This window comes from Gadus chalcogrammus, chromosome 15 (genome assembly GCF_026213295.1).
Source record: "Gadus chalcogrammus isolate NIFS_2021 chromosome 15, NIFS_Gcha_1.0, whole genome shotgun sequence".
Taxonomy (NCBI): domain Eukaryota; kingdom Metazoa; phylum Chordata; class Actinopteri; order Gadiformes; family Gadidae; genus Gadus; species Gadus chalcogrammus.
Window position 1 is genome coordinate 484,303 of NC_079426.1, and position 27,144 is coordinate 511,446.

At 50.4% G+C, this 27,144-nt stretch overlaps 1 protein-coding gene across 2 annotated transcripts in view; it reads right to left on the minus strand.

Annotated features, from left to right (window-relative positions):
• Positions 1–426: 426 nt before the first annotated feature.
• Positions 427–27,144, minus strand: part of LOC130404517 (ATP-binding cassette sub-family C member 2-like) — a 28,011-nt gene continuing 1,293 nt past the window's right edge. The window contains exons 2-32 of one of the 2 annotated variants that reach the window (XM_056609300.1): positions 25,792–25,965; positions 25,418–25,555; positions 24,973–25,113; positions 24,551–24,673; positions 24,128–24,183; positions 23,810–24,032; positions 23,378–23,571; positions 21,966–22,143; positions 20,638–20,892; positions 20,248–20,313; positions 19,867–20,004; positions 19,036–19,182; positions 18,284–18,368; positions 18,025–18,091; positions 17,661–17,787; positions 17,086–17,262; positions 16,637–16,804; positions 16,089–16,272; positions 15,265–15,403; positions 12,370–12,472; positions 12,018–12,237; positions 11,045–11,199; positions 9,648–9,803; positions 6,960–7,159; positions 6,297–6,423; positions 4,135–4,236; positions 3,134–3,277; positions 2,832–2,990; positions 2,576–2,742; positions 2,120–2,314; positions 427–1,400 (exon numbers count right to left, since the gene is read on the minus strand). In XM_056609300.1, coding sequence (XP_056465275.1) covers positions 1,271–1,400; positions 2,120–2,314; positions 2,576–2,742; positions 2,832–2,990; positions 3,134–3,277; positions 4,135–4,236; positions 6,297–6,423; positions 6,960–7,159; positions 9,648–9,803; positions 11,045–11,199; positions 12,018–12,237; positions 12,370–12,472; positions 15,265–15,403; positions 16,089–16,272; positions 16,637–16,804; positions 17,086–17,262; positions 17,661–17,787; positions 18,025–18,091; positions 18,284–18,368; positions 19,036–19,182; positions 19,867–20,004; positions 20,248–20,313; positions 20,638–20,892; positions 21,966–22,143; positions 23,378–23,571; positions 23,810–24,032; positions 24,128–24,183; positions 24,551–24,673; positions 24,973–25,113; positions 25,418–25,555; positions 25,792–25,965 — 4,638 coding nt within the window. In that variant the 3' untranslated portion in view covers positions 427–1,270. The remainder of the gene's footprint in view (positions 1,401–2,119; positions 2,315–2,575; positions 2,743–2,831; positions 2,991–3,133; positions 3,278–4,134; positions 4,237–6,296; positions 6,424–6,959; positions 7,160–9,647; positions 9,804–11,044; positions 11,200–12,017; positions 12,238–12,369; positions 12,473–15,264; positions 15,404–16,088; positions 16,273–16,636; positions 16,805–17,085; positions 17,263–17,660; positions 17,788–18,024; positions 18,092–18,283; positions 18,369–19,035; positions 19,183–19,866; positions 20,005–20,247; positions 20,314–20,637; positions 20,893–21,965; positions 22,144–23,377; positions 23,572–23,809; positions 24,033–24,127; positions 24,184–24,550; positions 24,674–24,972; positions 25,114–25,417; positions 25,556–25,791; positions 25,966–27,144) is intronic. The other variant, XM_056609301.1, reaches the window with a different exon arrangement.

Below are 27,144 nucleotides of genomic sequence, written 5' to 3' on the forward strand. Positions count from 1 at the left end.
ACAGACACGATGTCTCCATAGCTTGAGTCGTACTGACAAACAATCATTATTGGACATCTCCAACCCCTCATGCTGTTCTTAATAAAAATGGTTATATACATATGCACATTTATTGCACAAAATGTGTTTCTGAATCTCCATTATATATTTGTTTATATATTCTGTATGTATACTTACCCTTTTTTTGGTTGGCTAAGGATTAGTTTTGCTTTTAGTTTTGCTTTTTTTTTTGTATCAATAAAGTATGTTATTTCAATGTCTTCATACAGTAGTTTTTGCAGTAATATTGGTTTAACATTATTGACTTCAAGCAATTTGAAAGAAAATTACCCTTCTAGTTCCCTTTACGTTCATGATTGAACAGGAAATCAGAATTGCACCAGTTACTATTGTATATCATCTAAAATATATTTTTCCGGCAATGAGTAAAAGTCATACAAGACCGGGTTGTAACTTTGCTGTTACTGTTTAATTTACTGCACATAGTGTTGCTGGAGCCTCTTTACCTTTTAATATGCAGTATCCAAAGGAGCATTGAACCGCGGCATGTATACATTTAGTAAGTGTGTGAACGGAGAGCAGACATTCCTTCAGTGATAAGGGCATGCCTCTAGAGTAAGAGTGTAAAAGTCATACAAGACCGGCATATGTCTGGGACATTTCGGTGTCTAATCAGATATGTTTTTTGGTTATGCTACATTTGTTGGTCATCCATCCATGGTCATATGTAACATGTTCTTGAATAGGTTTTTATCATTAACTGTAACATGCCACCTGAACACAATTCAAAGAGAGAAAAGAGCACCGCAAGCGTTTTCTTCTTTAGGAGTAGTCAGTTTTATCAGACGCGTGTTGACTCCGATAAACACAACAAACTCAAACATTGCAAACATTCATGAACAGTACAGTGAGTGAAAAATCAGGCAGTCTTTGCAATATCACAAATTAGAAAATAATTCTTATCTAATCACCCTCGGTGGCAATATAAACATCGTTGTATGAACAGGTTGTGCGTTATAACCCATTTCATGTAGTCTTATACAGTCCGATAACAGACGCAAAGATGTTGAAACGCTCAACATCGGCATCAAATATTGTTGTGGTAATTATAAATTATTTGTGCACTTGGCCACAACACACACACACACACACACACACACACACACACACACACACACACACACACACACACACACACACACACACACACACACACACACACACACACACACACACACACACACACACACACACACACACACACACACGATCATAGAGCTGTGGCTTCTCCTGTGGTTATCCCGGCGTCCTTGGTCATGGCGTAGAAGTACCCCTGTTTCTCCAGCAGGTTTTCAGGAGAATCAAACTCCACGATCCTCCCTGCGTCTAGCACCATCACCCTGGGAGGGGGCAGAGAGCGATGGTGTCACCGAGTCATCGACCAATAGCACGTCACACATGACACCGTCTTTACAATTTTAATTTGTGAACGTTTCATGAACCCCAACACGTGTATTATTATGGGAAAGTTGTTCTGAGGACGTACGGGTAATTGTCAATGTCTCCTTGTGTGTTCATTCACACAAAAATAAAAATATATTATAAAAAAAGAAACGAGAGAGATCTGTATTTATAGTACTTATACCCTCAAACATTGTATAATAATTGATGAGGAGAGGTTATTAAGGTGTCAATCTCCTTGATGCAAGAGATCTCCAAATAAGGGGATTAATGTTATGCATTTATTATCGCAAGAGCCTTTGTTCCCCATTTTGATTAAATTCAGAAAATGTTCACTTTTATTAGAACTAAGATTGTATTGCAAGTATTTGTTAGTGTCAGGGGTTAGCAGGACCTCCTTACTGCTTGACATGCACTGCACTCTGAGCTCCATTAATGAGCAGCATCTGGCCGTGCTGCCACTGCAATCATAAAGCCGGCCAGACTCGCCTAATGGGCGCGGCCTCAACGGCGGAGCGAGCTAACTAGCTCGCACATGGGCTGCAGAATCCCTCAAGATCTTAAAAAAAACCACGACACACACACACACACACACACACACACACACACACCCACACCCCCCCCCCCCCCCCCCCTTCTCTCTCTCTCCCCCCGGTACCTGGAGCTGTCCATGATGCTCTGCAGCCGGTGGGCGATGGTGAGGACGGTGCAGTGGGAGAACTCCTTGCGGATGGTGGTCTGGATCAGGTCGTCCGTCTCCAGGTCCACGGCGGCTGTGGCCTCGTCCAGGATCAGGATGCGGGACTTGCGGAGCAGAGCCCGGCCCAAGCACAGCAGCTGCCTCTGGCCCACGCTGTGGGGGGGCAGAGGTCCTCGTTAGGGTACTGGGGTGGTACCATGGCCCCCACTGTGGGGGTTAGCGGGCCTCGTTAGGGTACTGGGGTGGTACCATGGCCCCCACTGTGGGGGTTAGCGGGCCTCGTTAGGGTACAGGGGTGGTACCATGGCCCCCTCGGTCTCAGCCTACAGTGGCTGCGAGCACAGCGTGTGATTCACTGTGTGGTTCGCTGTTATCCTAGAGCCACCCAGCGGGCGCTAGAGTTCAGGGACCCACCTGAGGTTCTCCCCCCCCTCCGAGACCTCGTACTGCAGACCCTTCTCCAGGCCCGCCACGTAGTCCTTGAGGTGGGAGAGCTCCAGCGCTATCCAGATCTCCTGGTCACTGAAGTTCTCAAAGGGGTCCAGGTTCATCCTCAGAGAGCCAGAGAATAACACCGGGTCCTACGGCAGGAACACAATGACACATTGTTATGGCTATGCATACAAAGTGAGTGTATAGTGTGAGCGCGTGCGTGAGCGCGTGTGTGCACCTGTGGTATGATAGTCAGCCGGTTCCGGAGGTCGTGAAGGCCTATCTTGGAGATGTCGATGCCGTCGATGAGGATGCGGCCCTCCGCCGCCTCGATGATCCTGAACAGGCAGTTGGTCAGGCTGGACTTACCGGCTCCGGTACGGCCGACTATACCAATCTGAGGACAGGGGGGAGCGGTGTGAAGCACTGCAGCAGGACTATACCAATCTGAGGACAGGGGGGGGCGGTGTGAAGCACTGCAGCAGGACTATACACCATATACACCCCCAAACCCCCACACCCACACCCCCACTGACTAACCTTTTCAGTGCTGCTTATATCACAGCTGATCCCGTTCAGCACCAGGTCCAGCTCCGGTCGGTAGCGAACCTTGTAGTTATCAAACTGCAGTCGCCCTGCGTCGGGCCACTTCCCCGGGGGCTGCGTCTCTGAGGCCCACTCAGCCTGACCAAGAACACACATACACGGAGAGAAGTCAAGAACTTACTAGAAATGGAACTTTTACAAAGTTGAAAAGAGTTTGCTCTCGGCGCAATAATGGAGAGAAGAGGACAAATTGAGCACCCTATGCAGTAATAATAATGATTAGGATTATTGTGACTGAAAGGGAGGAAACAATTCATCAAGCATTTCAATTGGTTGAGCACTATAAATAACTATCAAACGCTTACCATCTCCCATGCTTCACACCATAGCTACTGCCATGTTAAAAAGGCTTTTCAACTGCAATTTACATTACTAAAGGTATGCAACTACAGCTAGATGACTATAAATACATCGCTGAAGGCGATGTATCTGACAAAAATGTTTTTTTTGTCGGATAGAGGCTAGTGCAGTGGCAAGGGGCTTCAACACCAGCTCAAAGGAACTGGGTTAGATTCCCAATATGTTCGTAGCCTTCCTTTAGGAATCTTTGAGCAATGCTTTTCCTCTACCTGCTCCTTAATGCCATTTATTTGAGTCCCTTCCATCCAATAACCCATACAAACCCACGCACATTCTATTCTCGGATTGAACAATATGAATCCAGCTGGATTGCATGTTTCAATTCAAATAACTGCAGGTGGTAGAATAGTATTCATAAAGGTTCATTCATAGTGAGCAAAGTGAAACCAATTAAGAGGGGGGACCAGGTGTAACGTAGCGAGGCTGTAAAGCTCTGGACTGGAGGTGAAGTGCCTGTCATAACCTGCAGTCTAACAAAGAAAGAGCCTGCAGCAGCCTGCCCTCCCTCCTCACCTCCGACTGCAGCTCAGAGTACACAAAGAAAGAGCCCGCAGCAGCCTGCCCTCCCTCCTCACCTCCGTCTGCAGCTCAGAGTACTCGCTCACTCGCTCCACGGCCACGATGTTGGTCTCCAGCTCCGACGTCATCCTGACCAGCCAGTTGAGCGTCTGGGTCACCTGGACAGGAGCGGGTCCAAGACCAAGAGTTAGGGATCCTTAACCTAGACCATCGTTAGGATGAGTTAGGGAGTCTTAACCAAGACTATCGTTATGATGAGTTAGGGATCCTTAACCTAGACTATCGTAAGGATGAGTTTGGGATCCTTAACCTAGACTATCGTTATGATGAGTTAGGGATCCTTAACCTAGACTATCGTTAGGATGAGTTAGGGATCCTTAAACCTAGACTATCGTTAGGATGAGTTAGAGAGTCTTAACCCAGACTATCGTTATGATGAGTTAGGGATCCTTAACCTAGACTATCGTTAGGATGAGTTAGGGCTCCTTAAGCCTAGACTATCGTTATGATGAGTTAGGGATCCTTAAACCTAGACTATCGTTATGATGAGTTAGGGATCCTTAAACCTAGACTATCGTTATGATGAGTTAGGGATCCTTAACCTAGACTATCGTTAGGATGAGTTAGGGATCCTTAAACCTAGACTATCGTTATGATGAGTTAGGGATCCTTAAACCTAGACTATCGTTATGATGAGTTAGGGATCCTTAACCTAGACTATCGTTATGATGAGTTAGGGATCCTTAAACCTAGACTATCGTTAGGATGAGTTAGGGATCCTTAACCTAGACTATCGTTAGGATGAGTTAGGGATCCTTAAACCTAGACTATTGTTATGAGGAGTTAGGGATCCTTAACCTAGACTATCGTTATGATGAGTTAGGGCTACTTAAATCTAGACTATCGTTATGATGAGTTAGGGATCCTTAACCTAGACTATCGTTAGGATGAGTTAGGGATCCTTAAGCCTAGACTATCGTTAGGATGAGTTAGGGATCCTTAACCTAGACTATCGTTAGGATGAGTTAGGGATCCTTAACCTAGACTATCGTTATGAGGAGTTAGGGATCCTTAACCTAGACTATCGTTAGGATGAGTTAGGGCTCCTTAAGCCTAGACTATCGTTAGGATGAGTTAGGGATCCTTAAACCTAGACTATCGTTATGATGAGTTAGGGATCCTTAACCTAGACTATTGTTAGGATGAGTTAGGGATCCTTAACCTAGACTATCGTTAGGATGAGTTAGGGATCCTTAACCTAGACTATTGTTAGGATGAGTTAGGGATCCTTAACCTAGACTATCGTTAGGATGAGTTAGGGCTCCTTAAGCCTAGACTATCGTTAGGATGAGTTAGGGATCCTTAAGCCTAGACTATCGTTATGATGAGTTAGGGATCCTTAACCTAGACTATCGTTAGGATGAGTTAGGGATCCTTAAGCCTAGACTATCGTTAGGATGAGTTAGGGATCCTTAAGCCTAGACTATCGTTATGATGAGTTAGGGATCCTTAACCTAGACTATCGTTAGGATGAGTTAGGGATCCTTAAGCCTAGACTATCGTTAGGATGAGTTAGGGATCCTTAAGCCTAGACTATCGTTATGATGAGTTAGGGATCCTTAACCTAGACTATCGTTAGGATGAGTTAGGGCTCCTTAAGCCTAGACTATCGTTAGGATGAGTTAGGGCTCCTTAAGCCTAGACTATCGTTAGGATGAGTTAGGGATCCTTAACCTAGACTATCGTTATGATGAGTTAGGGATCCTTAAGCCTAGACTATCGTTATGATGAGTTAGGGATCCTTAACCTAGACTATCGTTAGGATGAGTTAGGGATCCTTAACCTAGACTATCGTTAGGATGAGTTAGGGATCCTTAAGCCTAGACTATCGTTAGGATGAGTTAGGGATCCTTAAGCCTAGACTATCGTTATAATCTTAAGGTGCACGTTTAAACCAGCCTTTTCCGTCCCCACCATCCTTGGACTTCCATACTTTTCCTTTCATTGCGTCCTATCAGGGCGTGGATGGCGTCCTTTAGATTTGGTGTGTAGTTTGGATAAAGTAATCCAAATAACCTTTAACACTGTCCCTAGTGTAATGAGTGTTTTTGTCTTTATGTGTGGTCGGAGTCGACATGTTTGCGTGACTATATGCGAGAGTGTGTGCGTGCGGGCATGTCTGGTTGTCTGTGTGCGTGGGTGCGTGCGTGTGCGTTACATTGAGAGAGTAGGATATGGACAGGCCGACCAGCCCACTGTCCAGCTTCTTCCTTGCGATGACGGCGAACAGAGCGGAGAAGAACACCACCAGGTTGCCTAGGAACTCCAGGCGGATCGCCAGCCATCTGTGAAACGCACGCAATCAAAGCCCGTCATTCTTGGCGGCTTGTCATTTCGATTAATTAACACAAAATGAGGGGGATATAGGCGGATATAGGTGCTCAGGATTGACTCTCGCTCGTGTGCCCCCAATCAGGGACTGCGTCGTGGTTACAGATAGAAGTACACGCCACCGCTGGCTGAACCGTAGCGACGGGTGGAAAGGCTAACATAAGTAGTAATCACAGGCGAAGGTTGGCCGGAAACACAGCCATAGGCGCAGTCACTGAACAGAAACACTCCATAACCCGACAGACTAAAACAACAGAGCGGGCACTATCGGAGTTTCTCGACCGTAAAGACGTCACGTTTTGTGACGCTGATTGTATGAAGTCGTTCTTTCTGTCAAGGCAAGTATCCCCCCGTGGACCATGAGGGGGAGCTGTTGGGGGGGCCGGAGATCCAGACTAATCCGTCCAACGAAACGAGGATGTGAAGCCCAGTGATCGGGACGGCCCCCAGCCTAGCGCACCCCAGCCGAGGCAACGCTGAGCTCCAGTACCTGTTGGACACGATCCAAGGGTAGACGCTCTTGATGTTCTCGTCCATGGTGGTCTCGTTGTGCTTGAGGAAGCGCTCCTGGTGGCCGTAGGCCCGGATGACCGACAGCCCCGCCACCGTCTCGCCAAAGTGGGAGTAGATGGGCGAGCGGGATACCGAGTCCAGCCGGCGCAGCTGCCTGGAGGTGCCCACGTAGAACCTCTGGGGGGGGGTAAACACCAGCATGCTCTCAGGGGTTCAAACACACGTAGAACCTCTGGGGGGGGTAAACACCAGCATGCTCTCAGGGGTTCAAACACACGTAGAACCTCTGGGGGGGGTAAACACCAGCATGCTCTCAGGGGTTCAAACACACGTAGAACCTCTGGGGGGGGTAAACACCAGCATGCTCTCAGGGATTCAAACACACGTCTGAACGAGGGTCACTACCGTAAAGTGTATAGTAGTCATTCCTTCACACCGACGGTTTAAGAGATTTTGAATCTCCTCCTCATTATTATTTTAACTAAAAGCTGGATCCACGATTAGTTCATATCTCTATTTCATGATGCAATACCGTTCAAAGATAATAAAACGATGATATTGAATAATTGGCCAGCCCTACTTTATAGTATGCAGTGTATTGTTTAGTTTGTTTATCAGATACGGGCGAGGTATTGGTTAGTGAAACCTGTGATCAACTCCAAGCCAGAGGATTATGGGCTTCAACCCCGATGTCAGGGGACTAACTACCCTCACCCCTCTACCTACCCTCACCTCTCTACCTACCCTCACCCCTCTACCTACCCTCACCCCTCTACCTACCCTCACCCCTCTACCTACCCTCACCCCTCCACCTACCCTCACCCCTCTACCTACCCTCACCCCTCCACCTACCCTCACCCCTCACCCCTCTACCTACCCTCACCTCTCTACCTACCCTCACCTCTCTACCTACCCTCACCCCTCTACCTACCCTCACCCCTCTACCTACCCTCACCCCTCTACCTACCCTCACCTCTCTACCTACCCTCACCCCTCTACCTACCCTCACCCCTCTACCTACCCTCACCCCTCTACCTACCCTCACCCCTCTACCTACCCTCACCCCTCTACCCTCACCCCTCTACCTACCCTCACCCCTCTACCTACCCTCACCTCTCTACCTACCTACCCTCACCCCTCTACCTACCCTCACCCCTCTACCTACCCTCACCCCTCTACCTACCCTCACCCCTCCACCTACCCTCACCCCTCTACCTACCCTCACCCCTCTACCTACCCTCACCTCTACCTACCCTCACCTCTACCTACCCTCACCCCTCTACCTACCCTCACCCCTCCACCTACCCTCACCCCTCCACCTACCCTCACCCCTCTACCTACCCTCACCCCTCTACCTACCCTCACCCCTCCACCTACCCTCACCCCTCCACCTACCCTCACCCCTCTACCTACCCTCACCCCTCTACCTACCCTCACCCCTCTACCTACCCTCACCTCTCTACCTACCCTCACCCCTCTACCTACCCTCACCCCTCTACCTACCCTCACCCCTCTACCTACCCTCACCCCTCTACCTACCCTCACCCCTCTACCTACCCTCACCCCTCTACCTACCCTCACCCCTCTACCTACCCTCACCCCTCTACCTACCCTCACCTCTCTACCTACCCTCACCCCTCTACCTACCCTCACCCCTCTACCTACCCTCACCTCTCTACCTACCCTCACCCCTCTACCTACCCTCACCCCTCTACCTACCCTCACCCCTCTACCTACCCTCACCCCTCTACCTACCCTCACCCCTCTACCTACCTACCCTCACCCCTCTACCTACCCTCACCCCTCTACCTACCCTCACCCCTCTACCTACCCTCACCCCTCTACCTACCCTCACCCCTCTACCTACCCTCACCCCTCTACCTACCCTCACCCCTCTACCTACCCTCACCCCTCTACCTACCCTCACCCCTCTACCTACCCTCACCCCTCTACCTACCCTCACCCCTCTACCTACCCTCACCCCTCTACCTACCCTCACCTCTCTACCTACCCTCACCCCTCTACCTACCCTCACCCCTCTACCTACCCTCACCCCTCTACCTACCCTCACCCCTCTACCTACCCTCACCCCTCTACCTACCCTCACCCCTCTACCTACCCTTACCCCTCTACCTACCCTCACCCCTCTACCTACCCTCACCTCACCACCTACCCTCACCCCTCTACCTACCTACCCTCACCTCTCTACCTACCCTCACCCCTCTACCTACCTACCCTCACCCCTCTACCTACCCTCACCCCTCTACCTACCCTCACCCCTCTACCTACCCTCACCCCTCTACCTACCCTTACCTCTACCTACCCTCACCCCTCTACCTACCCTCACCCCTCTACCTACCCTCACCCCTCTACCTACCCTCACCCCTCTACCTACCCTCACCCCTCTACCTACCCTCACCCCTCTACCTACCCTCACCCCTCTACCTACCCTCACCTCTCTACCTACCCTCACCCCTCTACCTACCCTCACCCCTCTACCTACCCTCACCCCTCTACCTACCCTTACCTGTGCATAGAAGACCCTCAACAAAGCCTCTGCTAAATCTTAAAATAATCAAATAGAAGGGGAGGAATACTTTGGAGCATTGCCTTTTCTAAGTTTGAGATTCTATTCATACGATTGGTGCAGCCCGTCGAAACGCACCTGTACAAAGTAATAAACCACCGCGAGGGGTATGATGACGACGGCGAAGGTGGGTGTGGTCAGACAGATGACGAAGAGCGTCCCGACAACGCCCAGAAGACAGAGAATCCAGGAGCGGAAACACTGCGGGAGAGCCTCGTCCACCGTGAAGATATCCTGCAGCACGGAAAGGGCACAATGCATCATGGGAGCTTTGTGGAGTTCTGTGGAGCATCCTGCAGCACGGAAAGGCACAATGCATCATGGGAGCTTTGTGGAGTTCTGTGGAGCATTAGTCCCTAGTTTCACGATTAATGAAACATTACTACCTACATGAACTAATATTATATATACATCAGTAACTACTATCACAATGCTACTACATGGTGATGTGACGTTGTTAGTTATGGTTGGACGTCGACACCACCCAAGGGGGATTACGGACCCGTACGTCCCCACGGTCCCTCCTTACGTCCACCACCAGGGCCTGACGCACGCCTCCCAAAAACGTTAACCTTGCGTCGAGGCGTGATCGGTCCACTAACGTAAACCCGACGCAGAACCAAAACAGGTTTGCGACTGCGTCGGAGCGACTGCGTGGTCATTGCGTTGCGTCATGTTGAGCCGTAACTATGCCTTAACCAAGTGAGACTCTGTCCACCCTGATGTATGACAGAGAAGGTGAGGGCGAGGTTTAGAAGGTTCTTGTAAAAGCCAATCAGTATCCCACCGAGTGGTAATAATAGAGGCATATTAATGCAATTTCTGAAGGACAAATTACACTCAGGGACCTTCATGTACACAGGTTAGTAATACTATGCATAACTCTTCCATGAAGCAAATAGCTGATTATTTTTTCTTAAAAAATAAATTATAATCTTTAATTCCTAGTTCCTTAATTCCTACTAGTTAGGGTCTGAGGGTTAGGTTCAGGGTTAGGGACTCGGGGTCAGGGACTCAGGGTTAGGGTTAGGGTCAGGGACTCAGGGGTAGGTTCAGGGTCAGGGACTCAGGGTTAGGGTTAGGGACTCGGGGGTAGGTTCAGGGTCAGGGACTCGGGGGTAGGTTCAGGGACTCGGGGTTAGGTTCAGGGCCTCGGGGGTAGGGTCAGGGACTCGGGGGTAGGGTCAGGGTCTCGGGGGTAGGGTCAGGGTCTCGGGGGTAGGGTCAGGGTCTCGGGGGTAGGGTCAGGGACTCGGGGGTAGGGTCAGGGTCTCGGGGGTAGGGTCAGGGTCTCGGGGGTAGGGTCAGGGACTCGGGGGTAGGGTCAGGGACTCGGGGGTAGGGTCAGGGACTCGGGGGTAGGGTCAGGGACTCGGGGGTAGGGTCAGGGACTCGGGGGTAGGGTCAGGGACTCAGGGGGTAGGTTCAGGGCCTCGGGGGTAGGTTCAGGGTCTTGACTACGTCTCCAGCCCCACCTTGGCGAAGCGGTTGACCACCCGGCCGGTAGGCGTGGTGTCGAAGAAGACCATGGGCACCCTTAGGATGGTGCGGAGCAGCCGAGAGTGAAGGATACTGGAGGCCGAGACGGAGCCCTCCGCCATGAACAGGGTGCCCAGGAACACAAACAGACCTGAGGGGGGGGAGAGACTTAATAGTTACCCATATTTTTGATATATATGCACCCATATTATTACATTTCCGTACATGTTCCACTTTGCCGTTACCTCCATGCGTCTGTGCTGCAGCGAATGGACTCACCACAATAGGTCTCCATGGAAACAGATGTGATGGCATGAATAAATCAGTAATTTCCATTGCTTGCTTATTTCCCCAATAGCAATAATAACAACGACAATACTGCTCACGACAAAGTGCACTTGAAGCAATGGACACAGTGATTGTTACCTCAACTTTAATCACAACGACCCTGTTGGCCCTGATTGTATTCCTCAAAGAAAGCCTGGGTCTGTCTGTCTCTGTCTCTCTGTGTCTCTGTGTGTGTCTCTCTGTCTCTCTCTCCTCTCTCTCCTCTGATAACACATGCCCAACGTGATGTCACTTTGTCGCTCCAAACGCCTTGTAAGGCTAATCACACTCACACCTGGTGGTATAATATGTCGCCTTTAAGGTAGGACGGTCAGGCATTTCTTTCTGATGTTCTTTTTGTCATATTTTTTGAAATTTCTCTTCATCCCGACAGCAATCAACCTATAATATGTTACGGCAAGCAAAAATAAACTTTAAAAAATGAGCTCTATGCATGTTTTGGGGGAGAGGCTTTGAAGGGGAGGTTGATTGGTCTCCTACAAATGCTGACCCCACACACACACACACACACACACACACACACACACACACACACACACACACACACACACACACACACACACACACACACACACACACACACACACACACACACACACACACACACACACACACACTTACCCTGCGCCACTCCCAGGGCACCAAACACTCCCACGCGGGTGTCCCTCTTGGAGGCGGGGTATGTCTTGTTGAAGTAGTCCACAGAGTCCGTGGTCCAGTCGCTCAGCCACAGGTTCTGGCCAATGAAGGCGACGTTCTGGACCAGGTACATCAGGAACATCATGGTGGAGTAGCCCCATCCAACGGCTCGCAGGTACTGCAGGTACACCGAGAACTTGACCTGCACAGAGGACCCGGGGCCGGGACGCCACAGACCGGTTTCAGACTAAACTGAATGCAGGTTGTGTGTGTGTGAGGGTCACTCTCCATGTGCGTGCATGATTTTTCCCCAATGGGGTGACGTGAATAGTACCTGTCCTGTTTCCATGGTTTCTTTCTCTATGAGCCTCTGGCCTTTCTTCAAATCTGTAGCAAGCTCTTTCTTTGGCGATGAGCTGTTTGACCGCAATCTCACACTGTAGTAGAGTGGGCATGAGAGATGGGGGGGGGGGCGGGGATCAAACAAAGAGGAACAACATGAAGTGGGATGTTCACAAAAAGAATATAGTCTTCCATGTGTTTTTCTTTGGTTATAAGTGAACGGAAAGGCTCGCTGAAAAGCAACCCTCTTCTAAAGCGTCTACCATTCTTGTCGTGCTATTACTAGACAGTGGTACTTTCTTGATAAACTCTCTCAAAGACGCGTTTCTTTTTTCCATCTTGCCTGAGCACTTAGTCCAGCATATCCACAGCACGACTTCAAAAGGAGAAAGGTGTGCGTAGGCGTTATTCATACTGGTTTAAAAACTAAAAAACAAAACTCTTGCTGAGCAAGAGTTTTGTTCGAAAGTTCAGTGATTGAAACAAATAAAAGCCTGCCTGGGCTATTGAAGTTTTACGGCAGGCCTACCACTGTCATCCACCTACCCGACGTCAAGTGGACCGGGTTGAATTCACTGCGGGTCTTTCTTCCAATTGTCCTTCTCAACACTCTCTGATCTCACTAAAAGGCTAGCAGCTCGAAAACAAGGTATTTAGAATATAAAAAATGTGTGATTAATCGCGAGTTAACTGTGACATTAATGCGATTAAATATTGTAATCGCTTGAGAGAACTAATATATATATATATATAGAAATAGAATTGTATTTTTTTTCTCAGTAATGCTTTTGCGGGCCATAAATCAACTCGTGGCGGGCCGCCTAGTGGGGACCACTGCTCTATCTGTATGGGTTACTATCTGTATGGGTTACTATTGCTATAGTCATTGTCGTATCCGTTTTCATTTTACTCTCCTGTTGTTTTGAAACTGGAGCTGTTGAAACTCACTGATGGGCACATTGGAAAACCAACCGAAAGAAAAAACTAAAACGCTGATTTTATAACAAATAAACAAACTACAAATAAACCCTGGTATCTGGGGGTTAAGACGTGTTACAGCACTTCAATTTGTGGTTGCTTCAATATTGATTGTATGCTTTTGATTGTTTTCGGCCTCGCTCACACTGTGTTGGTTTAGAAGCACCTGCCCCTTCAATAATGTCCAGACCAGCTGCTGGTGTTCTATTCTTTCCTCTCACTCCAGCCCCCTCCTCCTCCCCTAACTCCTCCCACAGTCCCTAGCCCCCTCCTCCTCTGACTCCTCCCACAGTCCCTAGCCCCCTCCTCCTCTCTGACTCCTCCCAGTCCCTAGCCCCCTCCTCCTCTCTGACTCCTCCCACAGTCCCTAGCCCCCTCCTCCTCTAACTCCTCCCACAGTACCTAGCCCCCTCCTCCTCTCTGACTCCTCCCACAGTCCCTAGCCCCCTCCTCCTGACTCCTCCCACAGCCCCCAGCTCCTCCCTCCTCTCTGACTCCTCCCACAGTCCCTAGCCCCCCTCCTCCTCTGACTCCTCACACAGCCCCCAGCTCCCGCCTCCTCTCTGACTCCTCCCACAGTCCCTAGCCCCCTCCTCCTCTCTGACTCCTCCCACAGTCCCTAGCCCCCTCCTCCTCTGACTCCTCCCACAGTCCCTAGCCCCCCTCCTCCTCTGACTCCTCCCACAGTCCCTAGCCCCCTCCTCCTCCTCTGACTCCTCCCACAGTTCCTAGCTCCCTCCTCCTCTCTGACTCCTCCCACAGTCCCTAGCCCTCCTCCTCTGACTCCTCCCACAGTCCCTAGCCCGCCTCCTCCTCTCTGACTCCTCCCACAGTCCCTAGCCCCCTCCTCCTCTGACTCCTCCCACAGTCCCTAGCCCCCTCCTCCTCTGACTCCTCCCACAGTCCCTAGCCCCCTCCTCCTCTGACTCCTCCCACAGTCCCTAGCTCCCTCCTCCTCTGACTCCTCCCACAGTTCCTAGCTCCCTCCTCCTCTGACTCCTCCCACAGTCCCTAACCCCTCCTCCTCTGACTCATCCCAGTCCCTAGCCCCCCTCCTCCTCTGACTCCTCCCACAGTCCCTAGCCCCCCTCCTCCTCTGACTCCTCCCACAGTCCCTAGCCCGCCTCCTCCTCTCTGACTCCTCCCACAGTCCCTAGCCCCCTCCTCCTCTGACTCCTCCCACAGTTCCTAGCTCCCTCCTCCTCTCTGACTCCTCCCACAGTCCCTAACCCCTCCTCCTCTGACTCCTCCCAGTCCCTAGCCCCCCTCCTCCTCTCTGACTCCTCCCAGTCCCTAGCCCCCCTCCTCCTCTCTGACTCCTCCCCCAGTCCCTAGCCCCCTCCTCCTCTGACTCCTCCCACAGTCCCTAGCCCCCTCCTCCTCTGACTCCTCCCTAGGTCCCCAGCTCCCTCCTCCTCTCTGACTCCTCCCAGTCCCTAGCCCCCTCCTCCTCTCTGACTCCTCCCAGTCCCTAGCCCCCTCCTCCCTGACTCCTCCCACAGCCCCCAGCCTCCTCCTCCTCTCTGACTCCTCCCACAGCCCCCAGCCCCCCCCTCCTCCTCTCTGACCCAGTGGTGCTGGCTCACCTGCCCCCCCCCCCCCCCCTCCTCCTCTCTGACCCAGTGGTGCTGGCTCACCTGCCCCCCCCCCCCCCCCTCCTCCTCTCTGACCCAGTGGTGCTGGCTCACCTGCCCCCCCCCCCCCCCCCCCCGCTCCTCCTCTCTGACCCAGTGGTGCTGGCTCACCTGCCCCCCCCCCCCCCCCCCCTCCTCCTCTCTGACCCAGTGGTGCTGGCTCACCTGCCCCCCCCCCCCCCCCCTCCTCCTCCTCTCTGACCCAGTGGTGCTGGCTCACCTGCCCCCCCCCCCCCCCCCTCCTCCTCCTCTCTGACCCAGTGGTGCTGGCTCACCTGCCCTGGCTCCGCAGGCTGCGGCGGATGCTGCCCTCCCTCTTCAGCGTGCCCGTCACCACGTCCTCGGGGGCGCAGTCGGCCTGGAGGTCCTCCCCTCCGGAGACCTCCTCCTCCACCTCCTCCACCCCAACGGCCTCTGATTGGACAGAGATGGGGTTGGATGGGTTTCACCCGACGCAGAGACACAGACACGCGCAACGAGAGAACCTCACGATTACAATGAGGCCATTTAGCAGACGCTTTTATCCAAAGCGACCGATCGGTTAATACAAACACTGACACAGCGACGCTCGGTCCCTGTGATGCCCGTTTACTGTAACTACAATATTACAGTACATTGTAACTGATATCATGATCACCATGGGAACATAATGCAACTATAATGCAAGAGATGATAATAACACGACTTTGATAAATAGGCTGATGGATTGTGATTGGTCCCTTAAGGCTTTCAGCGGTTTGCTATCAGCAGACCGCTGCCTCGATGGTATTCCCAACCATAGCATCCGTCGGACTATTCACTTTTTAAAAAGGATACAATACAATTATTTTAATATCAATCAAACATCTTGTTGCTTGGATATCTGGTGTCAAATTAAACATTTATTGGTCATTATTGCGAAATAAACACTGAGAGAATCATCAAATACCCCGTCTGTACATTATCCCTCACTTAACATATCACTCACACACACACACACACACACACACACACACACACACACACACACACACACACACACACACACACACACACACACACACACACACACACACACACACACACACACACACACACACACACACACACACACACACACCTGTTGCCGGGCCCTGCTCCCGGTTCTCCTCCTTGGCGTACGTGTCCAGGAACTCGGAGAAGGCCCCCTTGGTGGCCCGCAGGCTCTGGTAGGACCCCACCTCCGACACCGCCCCCTCCACCAGCACCACGATCTCATCCACGTAGGGCAGGAAGCTCACCCCGTGGGTCACCAGGATGCGCGTCTGCACGCACAACAACAGAGAGACGGGGGTCAGGGGGGGGGGGGGTCAGGGGGGGGCGCTCAGGGGAGGGCCAGCTCTGGTATTCCTTTGGGGGGGGGGTATCCTTTGGGGGGGGGGGTTCCTTTGGGGGGGGGGGGTTTCCTTTGGGGGGGGTTTTCCTTTCCATTATTGCATTCCAATAATATTTGAAACTGAGTGGAGAAGAGCGGACAGAGCGATCTGACGTTCCGGATCGTTTTGGAGATAAGGACTTGGACTGGCTGTGGCTGGTTCATCGTTGGCTCCAGATGAACATAGGAGAGAATAAAAGAGAACGGAGGGCAGTTTGAGTTTGTACATTTCTTTATGTTGGGCCATGCCTCACCTTGTCTTTAAGAAGGCCCTTGGGGCCGATGACCTCCCTGAAGAGGTGCTTCCCCACGTGGGAGTCCACGGCCGACAGCGGGTCGTCCAGCAGGTAGATGTCCGAGTGGCTGTAGGCCGCCCGGGCCAGGCTGATACGCTGCTTCTGCCCTCCAGACAGGTTAATACCCTGGAGGACGGGAGAGAGAAGGGAGAGGAGGAGAGGGGAGAGAGGAGAGGGAAGGAGAGAGGAGAGAGGAGAGGAGAGGAGAGACAAGAATAAGACGAGGCGAGACAGGAGAGAAGAGGAGAAGTTCCCGACCAGAGAGAAGAAAAGAGGAGAAAAGAAGAAGAAGATCAAATGAATGCTGGCACACTCGAACACACAGACAAACAACCAGTTATTTCTGCGCATGCTGTTCCTTGGAGTCCGACGCGGCTCAGCGATAGAGGCTCCCTCTGCGGTCTCACCTTCTCCCCGATCTCCGTGAGGTCGCGGCCGGGCAGCAGCTCCAGGTCGGGGCCCAGGGCGCAGGCGTCCAGCACCCCCTGGAAGCGGTCGCTGTCGTGGGGGCCACCAAACAGGATGTTGTCCCTGAGGGTGGCGTTCTGGATCCAGGCCTGCTGGGGCACGTAGGCTACTGAACCCTAGGACAGCAAGATTATTCACACTCATTTATTATTCAGAGTCAGGTGCTTCATCTCTCACTGATAAATGTACCCAATGAGTTGGTAGGGGTTACAGATCTTGTTTGAGTCCAATCTTGTTCAGGGATCCTACCGCTGGACTTTGGACACTGGGGATCAAACCCAGATCCATTCCACTAACCAGGAGACCATCCTGCCCATCATCGTCTTAATATACTTTATATTTTTTACCTCCCAAAATTTGAAATTATTTATTTTGGTAGATGGGTGTAATGATCTCAACAGCTTTTAGAATGAATGTAGAATGTGAATGTGAACGAACGCAAAGGATTCCTCAGCGTGTGAGTGACAGCGTGTGAGTGACAGCGTGTGAGTGACAGCGTGAGAGTGACAGCGACCTGCAGGTTGACGAAGCCCTTGACGCTGTGGAGCTCCCCGAGGATGGCCGAGATGAGGGAGGACTTCCCAGAGCCCACCGCCCCCACCACCGCCACCAGCTTACCCCGCCCCACATCCAGAGAGATGCTGACACACACACACACACACACACACACACACACACACACACACACACACACACACACACACACACACACACACACACACACACACACACACACACACACACACACACACACACACACACACACACAGTTAGTGTGGAGTCTGAAGGCATACTGTGCCATGCCTACTGAAGGGGTGTGTATTATAGCGTGTAGGACGTGGGCCAGGGGCTGTGATGGATTCGATCAGCACGCTCACTTCTTCAGCACAGGATCCACTTCTTTCTCCCAAGTGAAGGTTCCGTCACAGATGCTCACCGCTGTGTCTGAAGGGAGGACAACGCAGGGTGGGAGAGGGTGAGAGTCACACACACACACACACACACACACACACACACACACACACACACACACACACACACACACACACACACACACACACACACACACACACACACACACACACACACACACACACACACACACACACACACACACACACGAGGAGGCAGACTCACTGAAGCTGGAGTCGTGGCGCACGATGTCCGGGTCAAGGTCGTCACCCCCCAGGAACTTTTCGAGGCGCTTCTTCGACACTGCCGTCTAAACATAAACAAACAAATACAGCCAAGTACTTATTCAACTATCTCCATGTACGAGTGTGTGTGTTGTGTGTGTGGAACAGCGAATGTGTGTGTTTGAGTGTAACAGTTTGTGTGTGTGCATGGCATGTGTGTTTGAGTCAAGGAAATGGAAAAACATTAAGTAAGGTTACCAGGCTAAATAATGAAAACCACAAAACGACCTTCATTATACTGCAACATTTTAACCACTAGGTGGCAGAGTAGACAACAGGTTCATGACATGACTTCAACCCCACAGAGGGCAGTGGGTCTGTCCTGAACACACATTAACATCAGTGTCATGGGTCCTCAAAGAACACCCTGTCACAGGAGCGACAGGGTGTCCTTATACAATACGAGTAGATCACTTGAAATCCAATTTCACCTGCATGTCATAACGATCACTCCAGTGCAAGGCTCGACGGTGTAGGGTGTCGTGGAACTAATGACAAAAACTTGTTTCCATGTCTAGCCATTTCACACTACTGTCTCAGGGACTCGTTTTGCCAAGTCAAACAGATTAGCTGTGTTGTCAGACTGGTTCTTTATAGTTTGGGGCATGGTTTCAGGGGATAAACGTACTCTGTGAGTGAGTGAGTGAGTGAGTGAGTGAGTGAGTGAGTGAGTGAGTGAGTTTCCGTACACACCTGCACCATGATGGCGATGAGCATTGGCAGCATTGTGAGGGGGAAGCGCAGGATGTTGAAGAGCGCGATGGAGGTGAACGCCTTCTCTGCGTCCAGCACGTTCTCCGAACTCACAGCAACAAACACTCCGAACGTGGCCAGGGAGACCTGCAGCCAACGCACGCACACAGTGAGTGCATGTCCTACCACACGCTCTTGCTACTTTCCTTTAATTCTTCATCGTTCACTATTACTCTTTACCTTTTCATTTTGCATGTCTTTTATTTACAAATGTATACATATTTGTTTGCTACAACTCATCAGGGGGCGTTTCTAGGTTTCTGAAACATCCATGATGGTTTAGCCCTGAGGGAAAACGGCACATTATTCCGATGCAAGGACTATCTAGGACTAAGCTACTTTATTTTGAGATGCTCCTGGAATCCCGATGTCTCTTTCTAAATAATTAACTACCATTAGTGAAAAGAATCATTTTATCACTTCTAGACTGAATTCAATTAATGCATTCCATAGCAACCATAAATTGAAGAGATATATTTTTATTTTTTACCAGGGATTTATTCGGGGCTTTAGCCCTGAACAAAGCCTGCAATTCATATTGTGTACATAATGTATACTTTCCATGTATTTATATTTTGCTGTTGTCAGGCACTTCTCAATTACTGTGCTATACCTCCTGCCATGACCCCCTAGTTCCTTATGTTATTTATCTAAGCCCGTCTACTTGTGCCTCGTCAGTCCCCGTCCCTGGACCCACCAAAGAAGGGGCGCAGTAGAAGATGAAGGTGGAGAAGATGAAGGTGGAGAAGGAGTTGAGGTACTAGGACCTACCAAAGAAGGGGCGCAGTAGAAGATGAAGGTGGAGAAGGAGTTGAGGTAGGCAAACTTCCTCATGACCTGCAGCTCCTGCCCACGGATGCCTTCCACCTGAGTTTGGAAGGACGGCTCCCAGGCAAACAGCTTCAGGATCTGGGGAGGAAACAAACGTATGGACATGAGGAACCTCAGGGTGCTGCTGGCGGGTTCATGAGGAACCTCAGGGTTCTGCTGACGGGGGCCATGAGGAACCTCAGGGTTCTGCTGAGGGGGCCATGAGGAACCTCAGGGTTCTGCTGACGGGTTCATGAGGAACCTCAGGGTTCTGCTGACGGGGGACATGAGGAACCAGGGTTCTGCTTTCACAACATGACCGACCATCATCGTCACACTCACCTTCATGCCGTTGAGGATTTCGTTCATGATTTTCAGCCTCTTGTCTTTGTGCTCCATGTTCTTAATCTGAAAGCAGGGAAACACAAAAGATAAGGATTTGGAGATTTGATCTCAATAAGGCCCTCAAGCCATTGCTATTGAGAGAACAGACAACTCAGGGGTATACAATTCAATTCAATGGCAATTCAATGCCTGTGTGCGTGCATGTGTTTGTGTGTGTGCGCATAAGAGCGTGTGCAGGATTGTGTGTTTGTGTGCCTGCCTGTGCATGTGTTCCTTTGTGAGTATATCAATGCCTATGTGTGTATCAATGTGTGCAAGTGCCTGTGTGTGCGAGAAGTAGTGAGTGCTTGCGTCTCACACACACACACACACACACACACTCCTGACCTGCAGCTTCCTGGCCTTGGTGGCGAGGAACCCGTTGATGGGCACCATGAGCACCATGACGGCCAGGCCGGCCAGCACCGACGGGCCCAGCTCCAGCCACAGGAACACGATGGCCAGGAGGATCTGCAGGGGGCAGGACCACAGCAGGTGGATGAAGCTGAAGATGTCGTTGAAGCGCTGGGCGTCGGCAGACATGAGGTTCACCGTCTCCCCCACTGTGGTCTCCTTGCGGGAGCTGTTGGACACCACCAGCGCCTGTGGGGGGGGGGAGAAGGCCGTGAGGAAGACTGAAGAAGTGGACCCAGGAGACGAGAACGACGCACCCTGGTCAATCGGTACTTGTGTTTAAACCATCTGTACATTCTATGGTCAGCCGATGTATCACTGGGTTTCACTTTATGTACACACTGGTGCAGTTCAAAACTTTCAAAACGTGCTTCTTTGTATTGCTGGTTTGGCGTCCGGTGTTGCTGCCTGCAGAAGCGCAACAACTTCACACTCGACAATCCCCTTCCTCTGCAATACACCAGGCGGTGCAGTGCCCACTGCCTGCCCGTTCAGAACAACCCAGGGCACCACACTGCCTTGGGTCTGCAGCGCTACTCCTCCCAGGGGGGGTCCTGCTCCAGGCCCGGTCTGATCCGGTACTGCTGCTTCACGAGAAGCGCTCATTATACCAACATTTCACTCGACAGTGAAACTTCCCTTCATCAGTAATAGCCCGCCGAGTGTGTGGTCGATTAGGATGAATGGTTGTAGAGAACAGGACTGACAGACGCACTGCTCTAATTAGATTAGAGAGATTAGAGAGATTGAGATCTCTAATTAGATTGACAGATATAGATCTCTAATTAGATTGAGAGATAGAAATCTCTATGTAGCACACTTACAAATAACATGCCACTTTATATTATATACATTTATTTAATATCTATCCCCTTCTTGTGTATTTTATAAATATTGTTTATGACACATTATAATTATTGATGTTTTGTGTTATGTGTATTTGTATGATTTGTCGTACTTGCTTTTCTTATTTATTTACTTTTTTTGTTCGAAATAAAAGGCGAAATTAACTTTAATTCTCACTAAACAAATCCCTTCACACTTCCGTCTCCGACGACGACCACAACCTGTGAAAGTGCTGAGTACGGTGGTTTTTTGTCTAGTACAGCTGATTTGACTGAGTTGTTGGAGGAAGAAAATAAATCGCTGCACAATGGTGACGTGTTGTACTGGAACCACAACGGCCAAGAGCTGGCAGCGTCTTTCAGCTCCAAGAGAAAAGTCAACCTTGTTCAGGGGGGATGGCGGCCGGCCGTACCAACCTTCTTGTACACGGCGGCCATGATGGAGGTGCGGACCTTCATGCCCAGGACGAAGCAGCGCTGGAAGTACTGCTGGAGGAACAGGGACTGGAGGACGGCCACCAGAACCAGCAGCACAGAGTACATGTAGCCGTGCCAGTCAGGGGCCTCTTCGTTCTTGGTGAAGGAGATCATCAGCCTGAAATAGTGCGTGAATGGAGTTTTTAGAGCAAATAATCGTTACCATGGGAACGGGGCTAGCGTGTGGGTGGATGTTCAATTGTATCCACGTAAATTAATGAGGACGCAATTAAAGAATCAACACGACAATAGCAAGACAAACTTACAATAATGAATAAATAAGTTCAAAGTATTGATAAAACCAAAAATGTAAAAAGGTAATACTTGGATTCTCTGCGGTGCACAGCTGTGCTAAACCCTAGATTTCGCTCATAGACAAAACAAATCCTTTATCTCTCAAAAGCTAGGATAACAATGCTATATCTTCCTTAAGAGGTTAACTATTGAGGAACTGTGCCAAGTTCTCAGAAGTTTACTTTTGCAGATTAATAATTCAAACAGAGGATATGTTGAGTCAGAATTCAGGAGAAGACATAACATTCAGTCTCATATACTAACTTTTCGTACACCGCCTTCCTGAGTTAAAGAGAATGACGACTCGTGCTGCGAGCCTTAGCAGTTAACTCCGAGATAATCCAACCATGGATGCAATTCCAATTTCTTTCCATCGTCAATTTGTATGAGATAATGCAAACAACTTCATATAGCAAGGACTTTATAGGATTACATCAAAACTATTGTATTCTGTAGTACAGAATGTCTTTTTTCATTTGCGTTAGCATTTACCCTTAACGTGTATTGAAGTAATAGACTTTCTCTACATCAACACCTCATATAAGTGTGCTAACCCATGACTACAGTAGGCTTTTTATCAGTGACGTATGTGACACTTCTGAACGATGACATACTGCTTGTCCCTTTACGGAACTACGGATGGCAGAGAGTTCCTTGTACCCTGCAGAGTGTCAAATGTTCTGCTAGCATCAGCAAACACAAAGAACATTTGTGTTTAACAAAGACTTGGGACATACAGTGTGGGACCTAGAACGCTATGTTAATTTTCCCAGCTCTCCACACTCAGGTTGACGTGCTAGAACGGGCCTTTTGACTCTGAGCGATTGAGTACTTTAAGAAAAGTGTATTTCGAGATCAGTCAAAGGTTACTTGACATGATGTCTATAATGTGTGACTAGCCTGGTGACTAAAACAGCATGTTTCTTTTAGGATTCATTGTAATATTTAACAGTAGATAGGCCTATCTTAAATCATTATTTTGAAAACAAATAAGAAAAACAGATTTTAAAATGACTCGTTTGAATGATTGACTGAAGGAATATTTAAAAAAGACTCACTTCAGGAGTTGAGGACTGACGAAGGCTAGCAGGTCCTGAAGGAGCTTGAAGAACGCAGACTCGATCAGAGTTCTCTTGAAGCACTTGAAGATGGTGGAGATGAGCCACCCTTGAGGGTAGTTCTCCTCTTCCTTCACCTTCTCTTCCTTCCCTTTCTTGCCCTTCTTGTCCTTTTTCTTCCTCTCCATCTCCTCCTTAAATGAGATGGGAAAGTTGAGTAATAATTCATCATAATAACAATAACAATAGGCCTGCACATCTGCTCCTGGACACACTGGACACAGCTCCTCTGCCTCTGGAACCGAAGCAGGGCCTTACGGACCTCCCGATCTATACAATCATCACAACCTCCACACCCCTTCCCCTTTGTGCCGTTAACATCTACCATGACATGCACACCCATGTGTGTGTGTGTGCGAGTTTCATATGCACCATCATCAGTACGTCTTGGCTGACGCCGTTCTGCTTGGCGGGCCGGGGATCCTTCGCAGGCTTTGCTTCGGACTTCTTCTTGGCGTAGCGGAGGCGGGCGGCGCCCAGCTGTGACTCCATGTGGGAGTGGAAGTGGCGGTGGATCTGGCTGGTGCTGTCCGCCTCCTTCAGCTCCCACAGGTCCTCCTGCACCAGCGGCCGCTTGTAGCCGTTCACCACCATGCTAACACCACCGGACAGGGGGGGGGGGGGTCAGAGAGCCGCCGGGGGGTGCCCCGGGAGTGAGGTCTGTGTGTGTGTGTGTGTGTGCGTGTGTACCTGTTAAACCAGTTGAAGGTGATTCTACTTAGGAAGGCCGCCCCTGCCTCTGGATTCTGTGGGAAGCAAAAAGAAAGAAAAGAGAGAGTGTTGGATGGACCAGAGAGCGAGTGTTGGATGGACCAGAGAGCGAGTGTTGGATGGACCAGAGAGCGAGTGTTGAAGGGACCAGAGAGCGAGTGTTGAAGGGACCAGAGAGCGAGTGTTGGGTGGACCAGAGAGCGAGTGTTGGATGGACCAGAGAGCGAGTGTTGGATGGACCAGAGAGCGAGTGTTGGATGGACCAGAGAGCGAGTGTTGAAGGGACCAGAGAGCGAGTGTTGAAGGGACCAGAGAGCGAGTGTTGAAGGGACCAGAGAGCGAGTGTTGGATGGACCAGAGCCCCGGTGGCCCCCAGTGCTTTGATCCGGGCGCTGCCGGTACCTTCTTGACCACCTCCGCTGCTTCGCGGGGGACGTCTGCCAGGGCAGACAGGACCAGCCCCACTAGCTCCAGGGCGAAGGAGGCGTAGAAGAGGCTGTATCTGGGGATATCCGGCACCTCTCCCTAGACAGGAACACACAGTCCGACAGGGGTGTTACCGGGTTAGAGAGCAGCGTAGGGTATCTTTATATTCATTTAACCTCCGAGCAGCCACTAGCCACAGGTCTAAAAATATCAGTGTTACTTAAGTTACGGCTGCTGCGTTTGACCCCCTGCCACGACACACACACACACACACACACACACACACACACACACACACACACACACACACACACACACACACACACACACACACACACACACACACACACACACACACACACACACACACACACACATTCCCCCATTCCCGTACACACCAGTCGGAGCGCCGCTCGCAGGATCGTCTGGAAGGGGAAGACGTCACAGCACACCAGGAGCAACCAGAACAGGAAGAGGGTGGAGGAGTCCACGGCCCCTTGTCTTCGCCGCACTCCCTCCTGGTACAGCAAGACCAACATCTGCACAGAAAGCAGGAACTCTCAGCTCCATGACGCCTAAGCTCTGGGAGCTCAATGTTACAGAAGCAATGTAGAAGGAGAACTGAAACTCTGCCTATGGTCCATTAACGGGAGGATGGCTGTTAACACGCGAACAGGACAACGTTCCTGTAACAATAGAGGAAACAAAATTCCCCTATGGTTCTCGTCCATTGAAGGGAACGTCATGATGTTAGCTTCTTAAGGTGTTAGCTTAGCGACGTGATCAAGAAGCGATGGTGGATAGAAACCGCCACTCGGTCCAAGTGTTTGGTTGTTGTTGTACCCATGAGATGGCGTAGATAATGGGGTTGACATAGAACACCAATGCATGGCTCCCAGCTCCACTCGATGCACCGTAGTCCTCTCCTAGCGTCAGGGCCAGGCCAGCGATGGCGATAATGAACAACAGGCCCGCCACCAGCTGAGGAGAGCAGACACAACCAGTGAGGCCCTCTTAGTATGGAGCTCAAACCATGAAGAATGGAAACATTAATTCATCAAACACAATTCATTTTGAATGAATAATACAATTTGACCTTAACTTGTATGGGTTTTAGATTGAGCCAATACAATTTTATCAAACTATAACGCAATTAATCAGTTTGAATAATATCTTTGAGCGTCGTCTGCACTGGTGCTCCTGCAGATGCGACCGACCTGCTTGCTGAGGTACAGTCTGGAGACCTGGGAGGGCTTCCCGCGGCCCCTGAACAGAGCGGCCAGGTGCCAGGGCCCGCAGAGCCAGAGGAAGCCCAGGGGCAGCCACACCAGCACGGTCTGCTCCAGGCACACGGGCAGGTCGGGCTCCGCCGTGTCCAGAAAGGACGCGTTCTGAGAAACACATCACAGGAGGATTCAGACAGCCTTATAGAGAACGCTCATGCTAGTGTAGCTATATGTAACAGACAGTATATATTATATAAACAGTATATACAAATACAACTGTCTAAAGGTCAATGGGAGAATAAAGCAGCTATATAGAATAAAGCGCTACACTCTAAATTAAAATATCGGGGAGGGACAGTTGGGATCAACAATGAAAAAGAAACTCAACGTCAAATCATTGAAGATCGTTAGATTCCCCTCAGAGATGAATAAAGCAACCATCTTTCTATCCATCGATTGATAATCTGTTATCGTCGTCCACTGATCCATCCCACAACAGAAGTTGTCCGAAAAACATCTGCAGGACACACGCGTCTTCTTTGTACATGTAGTCCAAGGCATGTCGGGTCAACAGGAAGGACCCCAGAACGGTGCTCAGATCATTGAGGCTGTGGCCCGTTGGGCAGATAGACTATCCAGCAGACAGCAGGGGTCCCAGGATGTCCCCCCCCCCCCCCGCGGCCTCATGTGGGCCAGCCTTTGTGTCGGCCCATGCTCTTCAAGATGGAGGATGTGAGGGGGAATCCTTCACCTTGCCGGAGCGTATCTTTTTACTGGCCAAGCTTTTGTTTGTATGCATAACCCTGCACCCAGTGGGGCTGTATCTCGGTTAGGAGCAGGCTGATTCATCTTGTTTCCCTGGCAACACTCCAATATATCATCCATTGGTTGGTGGCAGGTGTAAACTTTGTACGCGGTAAGGGTGGCACCCAGTCATTATGAACCCCGGGGGTCTTAGTCCACGGATGTTCCTGAGGGGGGCAGGGCGCTGCTGGGGAGAGCTGTGGGGCTTACAATGAGACTCTGGTATGTAGTCTGCGTTGTGGTCCTCACGTGGTCATCCTGAAGGTTTTCCTCCATCTTCCTGTTGTTCACGTCTCTTCTCTGTCCCCTCGATGTCTTTTGTACCCTCCCAGCTCCTCCATAGGCACGGACCTGAAGAAGGCCCTCTTCTAGTCGTTCAGGGGGGCCACTTTAGGTCACTGGCACTCAAAGAGATCACTTCTCTTTCCTCTTCGTTTTCATCTCGTGCCCAATTCATTCATCAACATAAATGGCACTACCTTAAAGTGAAAGTCAGTAGGCCAAAAGATACTACAATAAAACGATTGACATACAATTATA